This window comes from Carassius auratus, chromosome 17 (genome assembly GCF_003368295.1).
Source record: "Carassius auratus strain Wakin chromosome 17, ASM336829v1, whole genome shotgun sequence".
Classification (NCBI taxonomy): Eukaryota; Metazoa; Chordata; class Actinopteri; order Cypriniformes; family Cyprinidae; genus Carassius; species Carassius auratus.
In genome coordinates, this window is record NC_039259.1 from 13,403,975 (window position 1) to 13,426,739 (window position 22,765).

The 22,765-nt window shown below is 36.7% G+C and overlaps 2 protein-coding genes across 2 annotated transcripts; one reads left to right on the plus strand and one right to left on the minus strand.

Moving 5' to 3' along the window:
• Positions 1–190: 190 nt before the first annotated feature.
• On the minus strand, positions 191–8,167 carry pax9 (paired box 9). Its single transcript, XM_026285917.1, has 4 exons — positions 7,832–8,167; positions 6,711–7,343; positions 4,674–4,813; positions 191–1,281 (listed from the first exon to the last, which is right to left on the minus strand). The coding sequence occupies exons 1-4, from the start codon at positions 7,833–7,835 to the stop codon at positions 1,027–1,029; spliced, it is 1,032 nt and encodes a 343-aa protein (XP_026141702.1). The 5' UTR covers positions 7,836–8,167; the 3' UTR covers positions 191–1,026.
• Positions 8,168–16,885: 8,718 nt separating this feature from the next.
• On the plus strand, positions 16,886–19,706 carry nkx2.9 (NK2 transcription factor related, locus 9 (Drosophila)). The gene is made up of 2 exons (XM_026285918.1): positions 16,886–18,565; positions 18,761–19,706. Exons 1-2 carry the CDS (start codon positions 18,415–18,417, stop codon positions 19,282–19,284), a joined length of 675 nt encoding a protein of 224 aa, XP_026141703.1. The 5' UTR covers positions 16,886–18,414; the 3' UTR covers positions 19,285–19,706.
• The last annotated feature ends 3,059 nt before the right edge of the window (positions 19,707–22,765 follow it).

Here is a 22,765-nt window from a genome sequence, read left to right on the forward strand (position 1 = left end):
ATAAGCCATTATTATTTGCAGCTGTTATAATAACAACACTTATTTTTTTTAAACACACTAAAAACTCAATTTTTTTAAGTAGTAGTTATAATAGAAATTATTAGCATCAATATTATTAGTTGTAAGTAGTAGTTTTCTTTAGAATGAAAGTAGGCGACAAAATAAACATTGAAATGAAATTGAACTGGTTTTTACACGTCTCTTTTAATAAGATACATTCAATTTCATTGTGCAATGTCTGGAGGTGTGCAGCTTCACTGATCATTAATGTTGCATGAATGAATGCTCCCGTTGTCAGAATGTGCGTCAGTGTCCCACATAATGCCTCTTCTCCCCGGAGCGTGTCAGTTGCACTTCATTCAACGTACCTTACAATCTAATAAATAAATGTAATAACTTTTCCCAAGAGCTCTGGCATACAGTATTAGTGAAGTGAAACTGGTATCCAAAAAGACACAAATGTGATTTTATATAAAACATTACAAAAAAAAACTAAGCAGAACATCTAAACATTTAACACCCTGGAAAAAACATTTTAAATGCAAACTGGGCAATCCTTTTACATGAGATTTGCTTATTTAATCATTTTCTCGGAAACATAAAAGAACAACATATTCACAGAGAAGCACCAAAATTTGTCTCGGGCTAGTGCTGACGCAGTTTCATGAGGAATGCCCAACACTATCAGACCAAGTGTACTGCACACCATTGCTGATGTTCTTAACTGATAAATCCTCTGCTCAGATCAGGTCGGACTGGATGGCCTTTGCATATCCTCACTCTTGCTCTTTTGTCCTGTGCAAGTGTTAGATGCTGATATGGAGCAAGAGAATGTGGGCATACAGAACGGCATACAGATGGCTCATCTGACAAGTCTTTTATAAATATTGTAAAGCGATAAAGATCGGTCCATCTAGAGAGAGCCAGGATGAAAAGGTCCGAGGTGTTGTGTTTTACCCCATCTCTCTCGTTCTCTGTCGTTGCCTTTCCGTTCTGTTCTCTGAAGCCGCCGGGCTCCTAGTACAGTCACAGGGCCGAGGCGGCGACCGAATGGACGGTCTCTCGCATGGCAGCCGAGCTCTTGAAGGCCAGCGGGGTGGTGATGTCACAGCTGTGGGGAGAGAGAGCACTGCCACTGGGCGGCTGCCATGTGGGGCCGGTCACATAGGCCGACGTGGTGCCGCTGTACCCCATGTAGGGTGACACTTGGGTGGGAGGGTGGTAAGGATGGATGCTGGGAGCTGTGACAAAACTGTTCACTGTGGGCAATCCATTCGGCATCTGAAAACAGAGAGCAGTGAGCGTAAGACTTGTGGCCACAGACCACACACGGACATTGAGATGAGCATACAGATATCAAGACAGTGAGGATGAGATAGTTACGGGTGAATGTTAAAAACAGAAAGGGATGAAGATAAAGGACAAGATATTAAAACATTTGACGGAAATAGAAAAGCTATATGGAGAAAGATGCAAGAGAAGCAATGTCTGTAACCCTTTGGCAGAATGTCAATATCAGTTCAGGATGAGAGGAATTCAACCAAGGCTTTTCTACACAAAGGAAGAAATTCTGAGGCAGGGTGGTCTCTGGCTACTGGAAATGTTTTCCGCAGATGAAATCCCCTTTGTTGCAGAGTTAGGATTTCCCTCACTTTTATTAGGATTTACTCATTATGACACTCTTGACCCCTAGCACATGTACACCCGTGTACATACATGCATGTGTATGGTATTCATTCAATTTTTATTTCATTACTTAAACAGCATAGAAAATGACCTATTTGCATTCTGCCACAATTTATCTTGAATGATTCAAGTCATGCACGAACTAATAACTAAGGCGATAGCAGATATTACGGTCAAGATTGACATCAAAAAAAGAAAAACTTTGTTACACTTCTCAAGAATTCACGAGGAGTTTGTTTTCTCACTTATAGGTGTATGTGTATACAGCCTAACATTGTAAAGTATCTGACATAAAGGCCTAAATGAGCATTTAGGGCGGCTGAAAATTATTAGCTTGTTTCAGTGTGATTTTTCGCAGATGAGCTGATGTCGTTTTTACACATCGTTAACAAAGTGCTATGATTTACCAATCTCAAAATCCAATCGTTGGAATTCATCAGCCCTAAACCACTGCGCGAACAGAAAAAAAAAAATATATATATATATATATAATTACGTATTTGTACTAAGGCTATATTTTGCACCAGCATTTGTGAGTTGTGTATTGCAATGTATATATAGCCTATGCGTGTTAATATATTTATAAACAAATATTTGTGCCTAAACAAAATATAGTGATTAAAATAAGAAGTAACAACTTTTTTTTAAATCATTTATTCCAATCGTTAGCTGTATTTTAGGTACGTTGCTATACTGAACAGATAGGCTTATCAGTATCTCAATTATCGTTTTTTCCCGACATCATAGATAAGACAATGTTATAACTTTATATAAAGTAAGTCATCTTTTATCCTCTATATGATGTTTCTATATTGTGTTTGTTAATGAAGCATGTCATCACGCTGTCTGGAGGATTCATATAATAGACATATACTCATATCGAGTTACGCTTTAAGGTTTAGATAGTTAAAAGGCTATAGTATTTAATATTTGAATAAAGTTTTTCGAAATAAGGCTAATAAAGCTCAGTAAACTGAATATTTATTATCAGCCTACACCTTAATTCACTGCACAATAAATGTAAATGAAATGTTTCGGTTTAGTTCGGTTATGAGAAACGCATAACATAGCCTGAATTAAAATCGTGTAAATTACGATTCTTCCCCAAAAGAGCCTTGTTGGTTCTTGTTAGGTTTTTTTTTTTTTTTTTTTTTTTTTTTTTTTTTAAGCTATCGGGCTTTCTGACAGGTACAAATGAACTTCTTCAAGCCACAATGGTTTATCTATTTACTGTCTTCATTTATTGTGTAATCCAGCCTGACTCGTGATATCAGATCATTTATCCAAGATGACCGACTCAAACATTCGGTAGTCAGTGCTATTCATCATCTATCCGAAGGTTACAATCTTCATAAGCAAGCAACACTCTTCATTTTTAGGTTTCAATCAGTACGCGCATAATTTACGCCAAAACAATGTTTCAGCATCAGTAACAAAGATTTATTCCATCGTATTCCACGACACATAAATCTCTAAAACCCACAACAAACGATTAGTCAGTCTGTTTGTTGCTGCCTAGCAGTGCGCGAATAAATAATTCGAGTCTGCAGCGGATGGCACGCGCTTTATCCGCGCGCACTCTCCCCTCTTATCCAAGCGCGTGAGCAGCCAGACACCGGTGCAGGAGTTTCTTGACAAATATTAAAAAAAATGTGTCTTTTACTGTGGCTACGGCAGAAGTATGCAGAACAACCAGCCACGAGCCAGAGGAGTTTCCATAATAGCATTTTAATAATAACAATCGTGATAATGATGGCAATATTTATCCGAGTATTGCTCTAATGTAAAAACAGTTAAGGGGTTTAGCAATTCAAAAGGTTCAGATGAATATAAGAATGGGCGAATAGAAAATAATAATTATATATATATATATATATATATATATATATATATATATATATATATATATATATATATATATATATATATATATTTAGCTATATAATAACGTATAAGTAGCCTATACGTGTTTATTAAAGAATAATATAATGCATATTTACTGAGTAAGGAGAGTTGGCTAAAAGTGTATATGTGCATTAAAAACAAAGATAAATCATTTTTTTAAATATTTTTTATATTTATTTATTGTTTATTATATTTTTACATTAATTTATGCTATGTAAAGTAAAGGTTTAAGGTTTTAATGAAAGATAATAAGTAAATAATAAGACGATAAGCCGATAGTTAAAACTGAACTATATAATAATTAAGCATAAACTGACTGATTAAAAACAAATTACTCTAAGATTTGTCATCTTTATTTTTCTATTTGGCTGATTTGGGGTAAAAAAGGGTTACACAGAACCCGTGAATCATTTACCTCGATAAAATAATTTTCTTAAGAAAAAGAAAATTCGTTAAATCACAAAAAAACAAACATATTTTGGCTATGTAGTAAAATAAACGTTTTCGACAAGTAAACGCATAATTTAAGTAATTCAAGTCTCTTAATCAGAAAAGAACAGGGTACACAAATATTGGTTAAATGTTAAAAACTATGCCAAATATTGGATCAAAACATTTATTACAAATGTATTTGTTACACTCAGTATTACGCTCTCAAAAAAAAATGCATTGATGAATATGAATACATTTGGATTCGGAGGTATTGTAGCCTACGCATAAAACTTGCTTCGTACAAAAGCTTTGTACCTACACAACAGATGTGCGAAAACAGACACAAGTAGGCTAAATAGTGTCGTTCATTTTATTAAAATTAAAATGTGAGATACTACATTTAATTTGTAAATACTTGAAAATGAAACCCAGTCCCCAGACTCTGCACAAGGCCTCATATGCCCGCCCACGCCAAAGAAATACACTGGCATGTTCTGTCACACACACACACACACACACACGGAATTGAGAGAGAGAGAAAAGTTATGGAATTTTGACTATTAATTTGCTGAATCATGTTTTCTTTTTTCCCCTGCTCCTTCCAGATTTAATGTGATTGGTTTTACTGTTAACATAGGAGGCTTCTTTACCTGTGTGTATTTTGCTTCAGGTTCTAAGTGAGGCTTATCCACACCATTGACTAGTGGAGAATTCGCTGGTGAAAAATTACTCCTGTTAATAGCTCTCCATTCTTCTAGTTTGGCGCTGGGAAAGGACGGACTGTCACTAACTGGGGGGGCAAAACAGAGACATGGAAGACTGAAGTCAGACAGGACAAGTGTGGGGAGCAGAACTGCCACAAGAAGAACTTATTCAGTACAGTCTGCTGCACTGCCAACCATCTCAAACTCACCATAAACGAAAAATAAAATAAAAAATGGTGTGTCACGTGTATGCATACATATTAACAGCGTGTGCAGTCTATCCGAAAAAAAAAAAAACTCAAACACGTTTTTCATAAGTAAGTTATGATCATAATGACGTAATGTTAGCATGTTTTAAATTAAATAATATATAGCCCAGCATGTCCTGATGCGATCTTTCTTTCTGCATCGAAGAATCGGAAGAGATATCAAAATGTGGATTTATGTAGTTAATTCATCAGATGAAGCTTACAGTGTCATGGAGTTTCGGAACATTTACCCTGAGTCTTCCTGGGAGGACAAATTAGATTTACTTTAACCGTTTCCCCTTTGTGCCTGATGGATATTATATTATCCACGGTTCCTAAAGTTTGAAATTGGAAAAGCAAGCCCACCAGTGTTGTAACCTGAGAGGGCCACAAAGTAGATTTTTCCCCCTGCCTTCACGGGATCTGTGTGTGTCTTTGTATTGTTTCGCAGCATATAAACAGGAATACACAATAACGATGCTATAGCTACTTTCATGGAGTTTGGTGCAAATCGATTGTACGGGATCAATTTGGTTTCAAAGGTCGATTAGGGTAACCAAATCTACAGTTACATAGACCTAATTTAATTAAAATGCATACTTAACATGAAGACTAGATGATGTCTGAGCATGACCAACCATTACTCAGTGCCTGTGTGTAAGAGAGAGAGAGAGAGAGAGAGAGAGAGAGTAGGCCTAGTTTTCGGTTGTAACCGAACTCTAAAGGATGATAAACTGTCCAAAAGTTCTCGGTACGCATTCTTCCTGTCAGCCCGGCCTTTGAAAGTATGTGTTTGTGGATGTTTTCCTGTGTTTTTTTCACTAACGTTGTGGTGAAATGGTTGCACGCAACACCTTATTGAGTGTAACCGACATCATACTTTATTTAGTTTTTCGAAAGCTTCCCTAAACATCTGCTAATAATTTGGAAATGCATTATTGGTTGATAAAAGGCCGCCTATACGCAAAATCCTCCTCTGCGTTTGAAACATTATTGTGAACATTACCCTTGAAAATAGACAAAGAACTGGAGTTAAACAGGACAGGCTGCGGCCTTCACACTTTACTGTACAAACACACCACATAGTACAGACAACCCGATTTTAATACCATTAAATCGATTCCTTTAATATCCAACTATTGAGTTAAAGAAATCGTGACATTATTTGTAAAATGACTTCGGCGTGAATTAAAATAATGCGTTGCTTAAGATGGTTACTGAAAAAGCATAACACTTCTGTGTAAACATTTGAATTAACCCTAAATAGTTTTGTGAGGAGTTGAGACGTAAATGTTGGCCTAGACTTGTAAAACACTGCTAACTATGAACACCTAATTTTTATTTTTATTTTTTTTATCTGCTGCGCCGAGTGTTCGTTGTCCAAAATATTTCACATCTGCTGCCTAATTATTAATAATAATAACAAAAAAAAAACTTAAACCATTTGTTTCAAAGGAACCGTGGGGCTTCTGCACAAATCAAAGCACGCTGTTTGTATCATCACACCTCGCTTTAAAAAAAATACATAAATTATTAATAAAAAATTATTTTGGATAGCTTAAAAATCTTATATTTTGGCCCTTCCATCACAACCAAAACGTCTCTTTTAATTTTGTATCTGTTGCGCACAAACACACACACAGTCACACACACTTTTGACAGGCCTGTGAACATTGACTTTTCGCATGCCCCCACACAAGGACTTTCTTTTACCAAAAACTAAGAGGATGCTTACTTTGCTGCTCCGTTATTGATCGAATGCCCAGAATATCTGTAACAGAATGAGAGGAAGGCCATATCCTATGCATTGCCATGTGTCCAGGAAGAGTGGGCATGCCAGGCGGAGTTGGTACTTTAGTCCCAGTGGCTGCGATCGGAGTTGGATAGGAGTACAGGTGGTTGTAAGGTAGGGTGGGTTGAGGCTGGGGATGAGGACCCTGTTTGCTCGACTCGTACTGGTTCTGTTGAGACAGGTTTCCGATCTTGTTGCGGAGAATCCTACTAATCGAGCTGACAGAGGGCAGATTGAATTTATCACACACACCGTCCGCGAGCAGTCTGTCTCGAATCTCCCAAGCGAAAATACCGGGGTCCCGTTGCTTGTAAGTCCTAATGTGCTTGACTACGGTCGGGGTCGTGACCCTGGGTTTACTGCCGCCAATTGCGCCTGGAAGTATTGAGCCGGTTTCGTTGTACCGAGCCAGAATCTTGCTCACACAGCCGTGAGAGACGCGGAGCTGCCTGCTGATGTCACAAGGCCTGATGCCCAGCTGGGCCAGCTCTACTATCCTGAGCCGGATGGCATTGGGTAGGGGTCTTCCGTTCACAAAAACACCGCCTAGCTGGTTCACCTCCCCAAAGGCTGGCTCTAGTGATGCAGATATATGAAGAAAAGAAAGGATTGCATGAAACATCAGATTTTAACCAGGCCCTCAACGCGTCTGAAATAAAAAAAACTTTTGTATACATTTTTCGGTAAGATTAGTCTAATCTTTATCGGCTGTTTACATGTGCATTGAATCAAAGATTGCAGTTTATGTTCAGTTTTATGTTTCAGTTTATTGCATTGAGTGGAACAAACTCTATAGTCACTGCAAATTCTTTAAACAGAAAAAAACACATTCTTTAACACGTAGGTCATAATAAAAGAAATTGCACGTTCAGTAAGCTAGTTTTGGACGCGATTAAGCTCATTCGCGGCAAAGTGCCATTCTGCTTCCCGAAATGACCGTCTAAGCATTCGTCGATTTAAAAGTTTGCGTCGAGACCTGGATCATACGTTACTAAATTGTCTAACGCATTTTCACCAAAATGCATGCCGTTCCCATGTGGGAAAACATGAAATGTGGATCTTACCCATTGCGTTTAGCCTCCCGATGAAAAAGGAAACTTCACTGTGCTGTCCCTTTCTGACCTGTTCCGAGTCCAGTTTAGCTGGTTTTTATTGCACCGAAGCCGATGTGGATGAAAATTAAGCGTCCGAGACGGATGCGATACCGATTAGTTGCAAGAGAGGAAAATTCGCCTTCTGTTTCCTGATGGCAGGGAGCACAGGCTTACATTTCAATCCCAGAAAATGATGGGCTGGTCCTTTACACATGTCTCCAAAGCGAGGTGCTGCCAGCCAATCAAAACGCGCGTTTCTTTCTTGTTCTTTTTCTATTGGCTGACAAGTTTGACATGACAGGCGCTTGCACTGGCGTAAGATTCCCCTCTCGCTTTTGAACTGGTGGACAGGGTTACCCGAGTGCTGGTTTTCTTTTTAGACAGATCTAAGGATGGTAAGTATCTGAAACATTGCACTGTAATTTGGTTTCATAAGCATAAATTCTAATTAATGCGTGGATTAAAACATGGGAGAAATTTGCAGGGCAGTATTTTTTAAACAGGGGCCCTGTGATTTATCCTGATGTCATTTTAATTGCTCTTAATACGCGTCCGATGTATTAAGTGGCTTGAGTAATAATGAGTACAAACGACATCTTTTTAAATGCATTTTCATTTTGTCGTATAGCCTAGTTCAAGATCCAACATTTAGACGTGCTGTTTAATATCTGAAAAAGAAAAAAGAAGGACTAAAGAAGTGACCATGGAACAGTCCCAAAAGTCGTTCTACATTATTATTATTATTGTTTATAGCTTTATTTAACATTTACATGTTAAGTGTTGATTCTTTATATTAAAAAAACATGATATTTTGTATAAACTCTTCATAACACATTGCCTTTTCTGCCACAGTGTATTCCCCCTGCGAAAATATGACGATTTGAAAAAATAAAATTTGAAGGCCATAAACGAGATTCGTTTATGCTTTTATTTTCATCGGATTATGTTTCCATGGCAAATTTGACTTATTTGTGAAAAAGGATAAATATAGTCCGGTGAATGTTTGATGCTGATGATAGCAAAAGGCTAAATGTGAGCTATCATTAATAACATGTATAACAAACTGACCTAATGTTAAAGAAATATATATTTAAAAAAAAAAATTATCATGTGTTTTCGATAATTGGTTGGTACACATATGAAACATGAAAAAAGAAAATGTGTATAGCCTATTATTATGTTAATATGTGTGTGCATATATACATGTGTTATCAAATATATATGTTAGTATATAATACGTTTTCTGTTGAGGCCTACAGGATTTGAAGACGCTTTTAAAGTGGTCAGGTGTTGTTTAGCTGCGCTCGGGCCTGTTTGAACACTGGGACAGCCACGGCAATGATAGTGGGATGTTATTTCTGTTATTGTTGCTTCCTGTTTACTCAAGAGACTTACGCACTTTCATGGTTTCCTCTATCAGCGTTTGGTTTTCTCTTGCTGTTTAGGTTACTCTTTACTCTTAATTCAAATCTCGGATCGAACTAGTTTTTTTTTTTTCGTTTCACAAAGTTCGTGTGAAAACGGATACAAAAATAGTATGCAAAACACCGAATTGGCGTTCATTTATGTTCATTTTAGCATTATTCCCAATAGTTATTAAATTATGATGCTCTGTGACGTTCCCAGAGCATTTCCTAAACCATAGAAATCTGTTTTCATCTGGGCTGTTTTTTAAGGGCCATCTCCTGTGTGTTGCCACTCACTAAAACGATTCCTATTTGTTGAGATGTCTTAAATCCCCCAAATAACTAAGTTTCCAGTCGATCTAAGAGGGAGATTTGAAACATTTGCATTATTCAAATCGGACTCTTACTTTCTGAAGGACTACTTCCAGAGTAAACACCATAGGTTTGGCTTGTTTGTGGCTTGTCGAGTGAGAGGACAAAACAAATGTAGAGTAGGGAACTCCCAAAGAAAGTGGATTAAACCTGATCGCAAGCTGTGTTTAGGTTAAGTGTCTCTGGGGACGCATAGATCGAAAGAAAATTAGGATGACTAGTGGGATTACGGTTGGGATATCTTAAAGCGTTTTGATGTAGGTTTAGTTTACTCGCTGTATTTAATGTTTTCTTGCGTCTTTTGCTCTGATGGCAGAAGGAGAGCATAAATCCCGCGCACTGCTGACCTCTGAAAGATAGAGAAAGGGGTGCGTTAATGAGGTGTGAAGACTGATGTGAAAGGAGCCTGCTTCTGCCACACTTTCAGACTTTGCGTGGGAGAGACCCACATGATATTAGGCTACAGTGTCTGTCCAAGACACCGTGAACTTCTTGGAAATAGTCCACGAATAAGTTATGAAAACAAAGCATAATCATCAACGTAGTATTCCGCGATAATAGCGATGACAGTATATCCAAAATTGAATGCGATGTTTTAAAAGCAATAGTTTGCAAGTTGGAATAGAGTAATTAAAAAGGATATTCCTTTGATTTTATGCCGTTTTTTTTAAATAATAGGAGATTTAGGTGGAAATATTTTTATAGGATACCTTATAAGGCCCAAATTAGAAACGCTATTAGCCAATTTAAAATCATTTTCACATTATTCGTTTATTTATCATTTCTATTGTCTATACTGTGGCTAATACGAAAGCGCACATTTCTATTCCATTTTAGGAAGCCAATTTATAATTGCTTGAATGCATAATTTTTTTGACATCGGTTCTTATTTGTAATTTGTTGTTTGGTTATCATTTATTGGACAATAATATGGTGAATTTGTTCTACATCGTAGGGGTAAGCGATTGCTTGATTGTCGCCGGTTGATATGTTGGAATGGAGCTGGTGAAGTCTTGGATGAGAGTACACAGCCATGCAGTTTACTTTCAGCTTGAGCTGCACAGACATGGTCAGAATAATAATATTTATTTATATGACGTTCTGTGTCTTTCTTTTGAGGATTTAAAGGGAACGCCTCCCCCCCCTCCCAAAAAAACAAAAAAAGATAAAGAAAATTCTATCACCAGTTAAGTCGTTCCAAACTTGTTTGATTTTTTTTCCTCTTCTTCCGCTCAGCACAAAAGAAGATACTCTAAATAACGTTTTATTCTGGCATTTATTTTTACGGACTAACAAAACACTGGGACAATCCTCAAAATATCTTATTTTGGTTTCCACCTAAGAAATTAAGTCTTGCAGGTTCGTAACGACATGAGGATGAGAAAATAATGAAAGAAATTAACTCTGGGTGAACTATCTCTTTAGGTTTACCAACGTGACATGGTTCACAGCACGTCAGTGGAAGTCAAAAGATTTCTGCGCGACGCATCTCACCAGATACTTCATTCATAAATATCTGCATGCTTCTATGTGGTTCTCAGTATTTATAGGACGATTAGTGTTTTATATGCTAGATTAAACGATCTGGAATATTTTTCATACAAATAAATGATGGGTTATATTTCTCTATGACACACCCCTAATTTATGAAGAATCGTTTGTGCTAATTTCAGACCACAGCTCGAACTCTTTTTCGTTCGGAAAAGTGCAGCTCACAGTTCAAAATGTGTCTTAATCGTCGCGAGAGCATTCCATCGTTCTGTCCTACTTTGGGGGGGTCTGCATTTATAAAATTAATATTCATATTCAATATTATTATTATACATGGTAATAAAAAACCCGCTTGTGTGGTCAACAGAAAAAAAACTGCGCTTTAAATGTTATAATAATAATAATAATAATAATTATTATTATTATTATTATTATTATTATTTAACAAAAAAATGAATTTAATGAATCTGTATAATAAATCATCAAAAAAAGAAGCCAAGTTCACATGATAGGCTTCATCTTAAAGACTGGTCTCACACACGATACATGGTCCGAGAGGGTGGAAGTCAGAAGTTTATTTTGACTCATTACACACATCTCAGCTGCCATGAGCTCATTACTCTTGAAAGCAGTAAGGACCCTCTGATAGTAATGACTTTATGATAGTAATTCTCGAAGCAGGCTTCAAGAATTTCAGGACCAGAAATTAAGAGAGCTCTGAATGTGGCAATGATTTCAATCATCTCCACTTCTCTGTGTTCTTTAGTGTAAAGCCGATGTCATCAGTCAATGTCTCCGACTGTGGGGGCCATGATGAGAAGACGTTCCTAAAACGTGACGGATGAACGCGAAAGAAAACAGGCGATTCTGGGACCAGCATGCAGAATACTCTTTACGTTAAAGCTTATAAAATAATCGAAGAAATCTATTGTTTTGAGCTTAGCTACTTGAGGGGCTACAGTGTTTTGATAGGGTCTACGACATTCATCTTCTGGCGTGGGCTTCTCATTCATAAAAACGGAACGAAAAGTGCATGGTTGGAAGTCGGTGTCATCCACTTTTTAGACCAATGTGATTGTTATGTGTGTCATTAGATGCCAGTGGAGACACCAAGTGTTTACCCACCTCTAAAAAAACCTTCGCCGCGGTTACTAACATATCTTTATTTATACACTCGTCTCGGTTGTTTTGGAACATTAGTTCGGGTGTCTGGTGAAAATAGAAAGAGATCTTTCAAAGAAAGCCCAGAAATAGGCTATTATATATCCTACTATATATCCAAAATGGCCATGGTTTTGCATCGTCATTTGACAAGCAATTGCCATAGAGCCGTTACAATTGCTTGGCCTTCTGACAGTTGTGATTGGATATATAGAGATAATCTATTAAACATTTAAATGTGTAATGCACAAAACAACCAATTACAGGTAAAATAATCAATGCCTTGCATTCTACTAAGCAGTCTAAAAAACTGCAATATATTAGAATCAACATATCACTAATTAAAGATTACATGTAGGTATAACATTTGATTGTGGAGTGTTTATTATCAACTCACACATTTTTAAGCCATTCCTAATCATGCATTTTGACCAGAATGTATTTTGTTGCATTGCTAAAAATTGTAATATGATGTTTAGGCCATTTGGTTGTGTATTGTATAAAGAAGCTTTTCTTTGCTAAAAGCAAAATATTCACTTATTTCAGGATGATTTGATTAATTGATATAGCCTATAATTGGCGCAAACGAACTATCATTTTAGGAGGAAATGCAATTCTAAAAACTAAAGCATATTTTCTTACGGAAGTTCTCTAGAATAACTTATTTAAACCTTCTTTCGGTTTGGACTGGTTTAAAGTTTCTTAAAAAAAATTAGTGCCCAATCTAGTTTATGATGCCAAAGATGCAATAATATTCAATTTCACGACAATACAAATCTACTGCTGCTGATTATAAATAATTACATGGTAAACTTATGTTAATGTGTAATTTTAATTTGGATGTCAATCAAATGTCATTGCCTAAATCAAAACAATAAGCTTCTGGGTCTACCCACCCAAGAAAAAAAAAGTTATCTGTTAGGCCAACTGTAGGCTGATAATGAGATGAGTCACAAGAACCCTGAGAAAAGTGGGCCAGGTTTTTTAAGCATGTCACAAGCATCGATAACATTTACGAATTCTTTAAAAAAAGTTTTAAATAAAACTGGTCGCATTGGTATGAGTTAATAGAAACAACGAAAACAATAATAATAACAACAGCAATAATAATAACGATAATAATAATAATTTAAGTTATATTAAACCAGTGAAATATCTAAGTTGTTACGAAGTAAAAAAAAATAGTTTAAATTACATTTTAAAAGTTTAAAACGTTGTGGCATAAATAATTTTTAAACGTGTCTGGATTACATTACTCAGCAGTTATTATTTACAGTTTGAAAGGATCAACTGATAACCATAACTTTTATCTGCCGAATGGAATTGACCATTAAGCTGCTTTACCAGTTAACACCTCTAAAAGGTTGACTGCTCCTGTAACTTAAATCCAGCCGTAATGAGGACTTTCGCAGATTAACGATGGGTGTCGTGGGGCCAGAGCGGGATTTAGAGGGACAAAACCAACAATATTTACGATAGTTTTAATCATCGATCACATCGACAGCTTTTAGTTTCTCCACCTGTGTTTGATTAGTATTAAAGATCACATTCAAAACTAGTTAGCCCCATTTTTTACATAAAAAAATGTACACGAAAAAATGTCATTCTATATTTCATATTTATGTTTAATTACGACGGATGGAGGTGGACAACTGTGTAATTCAACGGAAATGCTGAGAATGCTGTATAGACCTATCCCACAGAATGTAACATTTTTACGCCCTTTAAAATTGTTTATTTTAATTTATTTTTTTATTAAATTTCCATTTGTACCACTATAGAGATAATCAAGAATGTGATATATCAGTTATCATTTTGAATTCGTTTTTCAGAGCCATGACAATGTAATTTTGACATTCTTCAGAACAAAATAATAATAATGATTTAGCATGCCTCAGTCTCTGCTTCATTGAACCTCTTTATTGTCGCATAGGAAACTATTGCAGTCTTAGCATTTAATGCAGTTCCAGTTAACAGCTCGGAGGTGAGACAATGATGGGGAAGTAGCTCCCTCTGCTGTTCACTTTTCCTTATTACGTGGATGAGAAAGAGAGTCTTGGTCCTGACTCCTGACACACAGCAGGCCTATATTTTCACCTTAACCTTATGTTGTTCATCATTGCATACTAAAACGTTTTATCGTGCATAGATCATCAACTTCACATAAAAAGGGAGCCACTGAAACTAAAACTGAAACTAAAATCGTGCTGATATAAGTAGCAGAAAGAGTAAAACACTGTCAAACTGATCACTTAGAGAATTAGTTCTGTTGTTGATATACTTATTTGAAGACTTTTTAAGCAAATTTATGGGCATCTAATTAACAGGTAGGCTCTAGGATTATGCGGTTATATTCTCAAACTACTTGGCTACTTTTATTTATGTACCTATTTGTTGTATTTTTTTATTTTTTAATAACACGTCACATCCATAATCTATGATTTGTTATGCTTGCCCGCTAGTGTCAGTCCCAGACGACACGCCCACGGACCGCCCACTGTCTGTTCACTGTGTGTCCTCCTTTTCTTTCTTGATGATGTGAAAGGACCGAGGAATGGAGGCAAGATTTCTTTATAAAATGGAATGTCTTTGCTCAGTCAAGCGCTGTATTTGCGCAAGTGCATTACCTGAGATTTGTACACGCTTGATTCATTCAAATATTCCTATAAATCTTGATAAAGTTGTTGCCTAGCCGATGTTTGCTGTAAACTGCAAATGTCCAACTGTGAAAGGCAAAGGAGAATGTATCAGATCAAATCAAACTCGTTGCGCTTGCTCTTCATTTGCATGCACAAAAACATCCGGCGCGCGCCTTTATCATTTCATAATCTAAAAAGTTTGAACGAAACTGCGTGCATTAAATGTGGTCATTTAAGTCACGAAGTTGTCAAAAAGGCGATTAAAGTTGCATTAAAACTGTGCATGTTAAATTTATTTATTTCACATTTAAGAACATGTATCTGATGGTTTTCAAAACTGTTATGGAGCAGCCCAGCACTGTCTCCGGTTCAACTCGTCAGCTTATTATTAGATACTTTTAAGACTTGAAGTGGATCAGAAAAGGTAAAGAGAAGAAATAGCAGCCAAATAACCCAATTTACCAGTTTCTGTGATGTCTGTCATGAAAGGGAAAAGGGAAAAGAAAAAGGAGGATTATAGCTTTAAGTATTCGGCTATATTTAATTTAGAATTTAGTGTTTGCTGGGTTTATGTGAAGATTGTTTTAAGTTCACTTAAATTAGAAGTTATTTTTAAAAGTCTAATAAATGTTAAAATTGATAACTCTCAATCATACTGTACTTTGTAATGGCTAAAGTCAGTCATAAAAAAAGAGATGCCATTAAACAAATAATAACAAATATTCAGTCTTTATGTTGTTTGTAAATTAATTTGAATATTGAGTCTGACTTTATGGAACTTTAAAAGTAGCCTATAGCCTATTTAAAAACCTTACTGTTACGTAGTATGAAACGCGATTAATTTCATAAAAAAATGTTATTTAATTAATCGTTTGACAGCACTGATACTATATATATATATATATATATATATATACACGTGTGTGTTTGTGTGTGTGTGCATTCAAGTGTATCTTTCGAAGATATTGGAGATAGATTTGATTTCAAACAGTCTTTGCATCTGACAGCTCCAGTGCTCTTGCTAACAAGTCTTGCAGATGACCATAACTTCAAGATCACAGGTGGCTTTTTGTTTTAAAGTAATTATGTTTTTAGGGTATTTGTAGGTGTCTTAAATTGACAGTTTACTCAAAAATGCTAAATTTTGTCATCTACTCAACAAGTCATACAGGTTTGGAACATGAGTGAGTAAATAAATAAATATATTTTTTATTTTTGGGTGAGCTATACCATTAACATGGCAAACTATTTTGGAGGCTACCATGATGTTAGTTTAAGGGTCTCTTCCCTGAACCTTAAAAGTACACCTGTTTAACTAATAATATTTATATTGCATGATATTTAAATAATATTTTAACTTCAGTAAAAATAGACAGTTTAATTCAGTAAAACATATTGTTAAAACGGTTACAGTATAGGCCTAAGCATGTTTTTATAAAGCATCCCGAGCAACAAAACAATGACAGGATGTTGAAACTCAGTGCACCATTTTATTTTCTTAAAAATCAGTGAAGATACTCAGTGTTACAGATGTACAGATAGTTACTGTTCGACTTCAGAAGTGTTTGTTTAAACATACATCTTAATTATATGATTTATTGAATTTAATTGCAATTCGATACAGCCATATTTAAATCTCATAAACTGTTGATTTTTGTTGGTTGCTTTCCACGCGGAAATGTTTATTTCTGTAGATGATTCTCTAATTCCTGTTGTCTGACTCCTTGGGTCTGAGAAGTCAAACAACAAGGGTAAATATTTGACAGTGAAGAGCTCTTGAGTATTTGAGAGTGCAGCATACTTCTATCTGTGGGTGTCTTATGGATCAAGGAGATACGAGAGGTCATTAGAAACTAAACTGTGTGCCTACACGGGGCTTTATTTATTCTTTGAGAGCGTGCGCCTAAATTCCAAGAGCTTGGCAAACATTTGACTCACTTTTACAGGTTAACATCGATACGCGAATGCAGCATGGCGCAGTTACTAAAACATCCGTCATTCCGAGTCTCGTCTTTCTGTTGACCATCGGAAATTTTAAGAAAATTATAAACAGAGAGTTTTCACAATTAAATAAATTTTGTGTTTTTTGATAGCCTACGTTAAAATTTGTTTTAAAAGACTTTGATTAATCGGGAGACCGCTTGAAGTTTTATGGAAACGAAAAGTCTTTTAATTCCGTTTGAAAACGCATAAGTAATAATTCAGTTTAGACGTAAGCAGCTAGACGTGTAGCAGTAGATATTTGCCCAGATCCCGTTCGGCCCTATTCAAAACCATGACAACAAGAAACCAGCACGGATTTATTTGAGAAAGTTAAAGGACATTGTGCGGGGGCGTCAATCAAGCATTATTTCAGGACTGAACAAATGCAAAATCTTGACTGGAACAAATGCTTCCAACGGGTCTCGGACGCGGGGCTACATTTCCCTCTTTTGTTCCCGGTCGCTGGCTGGCATGTATTTGTGTTCCTTTTTTCGCCCGACCACCCAGGATGACTAGACGAGAACGGATACCGACTCTGTTTGGGAGGGTCCATGCAGTCATCCAGAGCGCGCTCTAAGGCGAGGCAGTCTCGGGAATCATCAGAACCCAATGATATGCCTCGTGCACTTACTTACTGCTGAGGTGCAGCAGTAAGCAATAGTCCCTAATGAAAAATTACTGCCCTTGATGTGTGGATCTTTTTCCCAAATATAAGTTATTTCAGATTTCTCGCTCGTTAGGAAGAAATAGCCTTATAAGTTAAATAGAACTGATGTAAAAACTTAAACAGCAATGTAGCCTTAGCCTATAGTATATTATAGGGTGTAGGCTAGCTGTAAGGAAACATAAACTAAATTCTAGCTATAAGGATTGTTGTGCTTTTACTGTTTGCAAAGACAAGCCACTTTTCCGTTAGCCACGAATATAAATTTCACGAATCACCCCACTGTACTGAGAGAGTGCACATTTAATCCTTGTTAGTGCAATAACACTTGTAATAAACTACAACACCCCAATAAACGAATTAGGAAAACCAACTCTGGGACGCTAATGGATCACTTTGTATGCAAATATCCTACATGTTATTTGAGCGGGGGAAAGAAGGGGGGCTCTTGTTGTCACTTGCCACCCAAGACGTGATTCAGCCTCGACAATTACCATTATCTGTTTCCCACTTTGCACGAATTCGGACGAATCAGTAATGATGAAGAGTGTTACCCTCCATCATTGTGAAAGTAACGGGCTATTCTTTGCCGAGTTCACACCTACCATTACAGGGATTTAAGTACACGAGTCATTGAGGTACTTAGAACCCATAAGGAGGAGAGGCCTCAAAGCAGCCACCAAGTGCTGTTTATATAAACAGCGCGACATCAGTGTACACATTGTCACTTGGATGCGCGTCTTGAGAACGCACACATCACTTCAGCACTGCTCGACCGAGGATAGCTCTTCAAGATCGAGAACCAGTCCTTGAACTAACAGCAATCCAGCGCTAGAGATGGCGATTTCTAACAAGTTCAGTTTCACTGTGAGAAGTATCTTGGATTTGCCAGAAAATGACACCGAGAGCATGGCGCACCATTCTCCAGTGGAGGCCTTCTCCGTCTCACCTTACTCGTCTTGGACTGAAAACGGAAGAGGACATACATGTAAGTTCCTTTTCCTGTCAATTTTAAGAATAAATGTCCATATCCCAAGGGGTTATAATTTATTTCAATTTGATTCACCATCGAAGTTCTACACGTTACATTTGGTAACTGTAAAGCACATACATACACATAAAGATTTTATTTAATGTTTTTCCTCAGAGGATAGATAAATAATGGCTGTTTTTCTTTCTTTAGCGTCAGATGAGAGCAATCTCGAGGCTTCACCAGACTCCACCGGGCCAGATGTGCCTTCAGTGGATACAGAGCACGAGAAGCGGAAGAAGCGTCGCGTGTTATTCTCCAAGGCGCAGACGTATGAACTGGAGAGACGCTTTCGTCGGCAGCGGTACCTGTCCGCTCCGGAACGAGAGCAGCTCGCGCACCTGCTACGCCTCACGCCCACGCAGGTGAAGATCTGGTTCCAAAACCACAGATACAAGATGAAGAGAGCACGGACAGAGTGCGCTCAGGACCTCAGTCAGCCTCCAGTGCTGCGCAGAGTCGTCGTGCCCATTTTGGTCCGAGATGGCAAACCGTATCAGAACTGCACTATTGATGCAGAAAAAGGAAGCTGCATCGTCTCACCAACAGTACCATCCTCACACTTCAGCGTTCAGGGTTTTCAGTCTTTACAGCAACAAACGCCCTTTGCGCTTTTCCCCACATACCAGCACTTTACCAACACAGCGGCCTCCCGTCACCACTTCTGTGTTTGGTGAGATTCTCTTAGGACATACCACACGAACTATTCTCGGGAATTACCCCACAGGACAGCGCATGGATTCCTCTTGATTGAAGTTGTTTTTAATTACATAAAGTGTTAGGTCTATTAAAGTAGAAACTCTCGGCGTCGATAAAATAAATAAATAAAATAAATAAATGCTGTTTGCACATATTATATGTTATTTTTAGTTAGAGTTTTGTATTAATTGATGTTGTTTATAATTGCCTAGATAGTGCATTTTTGAACTGTTTGTGTTTGTTCTAAACCAAAAGTTTTTATATCAGTGAAAAAAATAACGTTTTATGTTTTAAACTGTGAATTATGTAGTGTCATAATTTGATGAAATTGCCTCATCTTAAGTGTTACACTATTTCGTTCTTCATTCTATGTATTACAACAAAAAAAGGAAATTAAAACAAATATTTTTTTTGCAATTTATAGTTTTTTGGATTGTTCAAATTATTGTTGGTTTATACGCATTATGATTTTCTTAAGCATAAAATCACTCCTTTTAATTATTAATGCTTTAAAATATTAAATTTCTTTTAAGGCTTTAGTATTATTTATTTATTTATTTATTACATACGTTTAATTCCTTCACCTTTTTTGTTAACTCCTTTGATCGTTCCATACTGTTTGTACAAAAGATCTCAGACTGAACTGAAAAAGAGTTCGAGAATTAGCGCACAGCAAGAGATGAGTGGCTTTTGTAATGTTAAGACGTCCACTTTCACCCAACAGAGGAGACCAAATAACCAGCTTAAAGAAAGAACCCCTTATTTAAAGCTCAACAAACTAGGTTAACACTGAACAAGAAATCTAGAATGCACAATGGTTATTGATTCTTGTGTTGTGTGATGGTGATATTTTTCAATTCTGGCTTTTTTACGTTACGCAATATCAATATACCACATTCAAAGCCTTTTTGTTAGTTTTTAAGCATATTTGATTGCTGTTGGTGACCAAATGAGAAAACATAAGTTGTTAAATGTTCTTAAAATTGTTGCCCCAACACACCTTAATATACATTAAACAGCGGTTTATCACAAATGGCACTTTGACTTTAAAGTGAAGGCGATTCACTCTATACATCTAAAAGAGGGTGATCATTTATGAAAGAGGCGTGATTTCTCTTACTTTCTCAATCCCGAGCTTGTACCAATTAATTCAGCGACCCAGTTATCATCCTTGTCACCTGGCCTTTTGTCCCCCTCTCTCAGGCCACCTTGTGCTACATATGGAGGGGCGCTCTGTTCTCCACATCTTCCCTAAAACACTTTTTGTGTCGTCCTCTGAAAGGACCATTGTGTGGTTCCCAAAGGGACCTAGACAAAATCCGCAGCGTCTCAATTCTCTTGATGTTTAATCAGTCCCGGGTGACAAATTTATGGTATTTAACAAGACAATGGAGTTTTAAAAGTCGTTGGGTTTGAGACACAGATAGGCTTTTAGAGGTCTCCACTGGTTTATGGCGAGACTTGGCTACATCAACTTGTTAGTAACAAACCGCTCTTATGAAGTTTTTTTTTTCCTCTCTCAAGAAGGTCTGCCTATTTGTTTCTTGAAATTTAAGTCACAAGCTTCTATTAATCATTTACCTTTCAAATACACCGGAAGAGGATTAACTCAAATGTAACCAAACTGATCATTTGACCAAACCAGATAAATCTATCAGAATTATACGCCTTATCATATTACCTGTTAGTTTTTGTTCTGTTTTTTATTACTATTATTATTATTATTTGTCAAGACAGGATTAATAAACCAAACTTTGAAACTAATTATTATGAACTATTGTTATCATTTTAATAGAGACGACTCTGTGCCGTATTAAATAATAGATTAAATGCACTTTACATGCGTTTTTATGCCCCCAGTAGGTCCGTCAGATTTCACAGTTAACTGCCAGGTGACATATCCGGGTATATTTGATGTCCACGGTCTCGGGTGCCTGGCTGTAAACGGAGCCACTCTGCCATCTTGAGGTTAACAGCTTCCTGTGATGGTCTTGATCTGATTGCGCTCAGAGGGAAACTAATATTCCCATGCACCCCTCTGCCAGAAGCTGGTCCTGTACAAACGGCATGGTTGCTACTCTCCACTAGATGTCACAATAGCACCGTGAAGTCTCAAGTTTGAAGACTGCTGTCAATATTTACTGCACCTGATGAGCATCAACATCACTCCCGTTCCACTGCAAACACACGTTCAACACAGAAGTCAAAATAAGCATAATCTAATCTAATATAATATAGCCTAATGTAATGTAATGTAATGTCATGTAATGTAATGTACTATAATATAATATAATATAATATAATATAATATAATATAATATAATATAATATAATATAATAAAACCTGGCGTTATTTATTATATATATTCATAAGCATATATGTTTATGCATATTGAAAACATTGGCCACCCAGATAGCGCAGCACATAATTGTCTGGACTGTGAATAGAAAGGGGTATTAAAAACAATACGAAGCATACTACTAATTGCCGTTAATTGGCCGTGATAGCCGTACTCCAGTAGAGAGGAGTGAGCCTGATTAAGATAATTAAGAGAGCCTTTTGTAAACTGGATCAAGTAGACCGAACACCTTGAAAGCAACGTTGGACGCCCCATAGTTTTGACACTAATTGTTATAATTGCCCTCGTGATTATCATCACTGGTGCACAAACTACACCCACCTGTTCTAACTTCAACCCAGAGAAATTAGTTGTTTTCTTATAGTGTAAGGGTGATAATATTTCATTTTGCTTTGAAAGTTGATAAGCGTTCTGTGAAGTTGGAGTAGGTTACTGGCCAAAGATGTGAACGCTGTATAGGTCCTATCAGCTATAGCCTATAAATATTCGTAATGTTAATAAAAAAAAAAAAAATTCTCTTTTTTCCACCGAAACTGTAAAACGTTGCTAATGTGTTGTGGCATTTGAGAAAACTAAAATTATCAGTATACGCACACTTGAACAGAAAGCTTCTTCGTCTTGTCAAATATTCAGTGTCCACCAGAAGACGCTGTATTCCTTGTTAAACGTTTGTTGGCTCATCCTTCTGACATGTTATGTTATTCTGGTCTTCTTTGTTATTATTGTGCCTTACAGTTTGTATTTTATTCGATTTATTAGGCATAGGATCAATTAAATCTATACATAGGTTAACTTTTTTCAGAGCAGCTGCTTACTTCATATTAACACGTTAAGTGGTCCATAAGATCGCAAAGAAACAAGTAAATACATAATGTAAAGAAGGTTCCCGTTTTCTGAAGGTGACATTTTAATTCCGGCAGCAAACATTAAAAGCGCAGTAAAATATTAATAAAATATTAATATATTCACAATAATCTCATAATCAGTCACAGACTAATTTTTGTATAATTTGTGGGTGTTTAGATGAGCTACTGTAGTCACCAGAAAAATGAATAACACTGTATTTTGCATAGATTTTATATATATATATATATATATA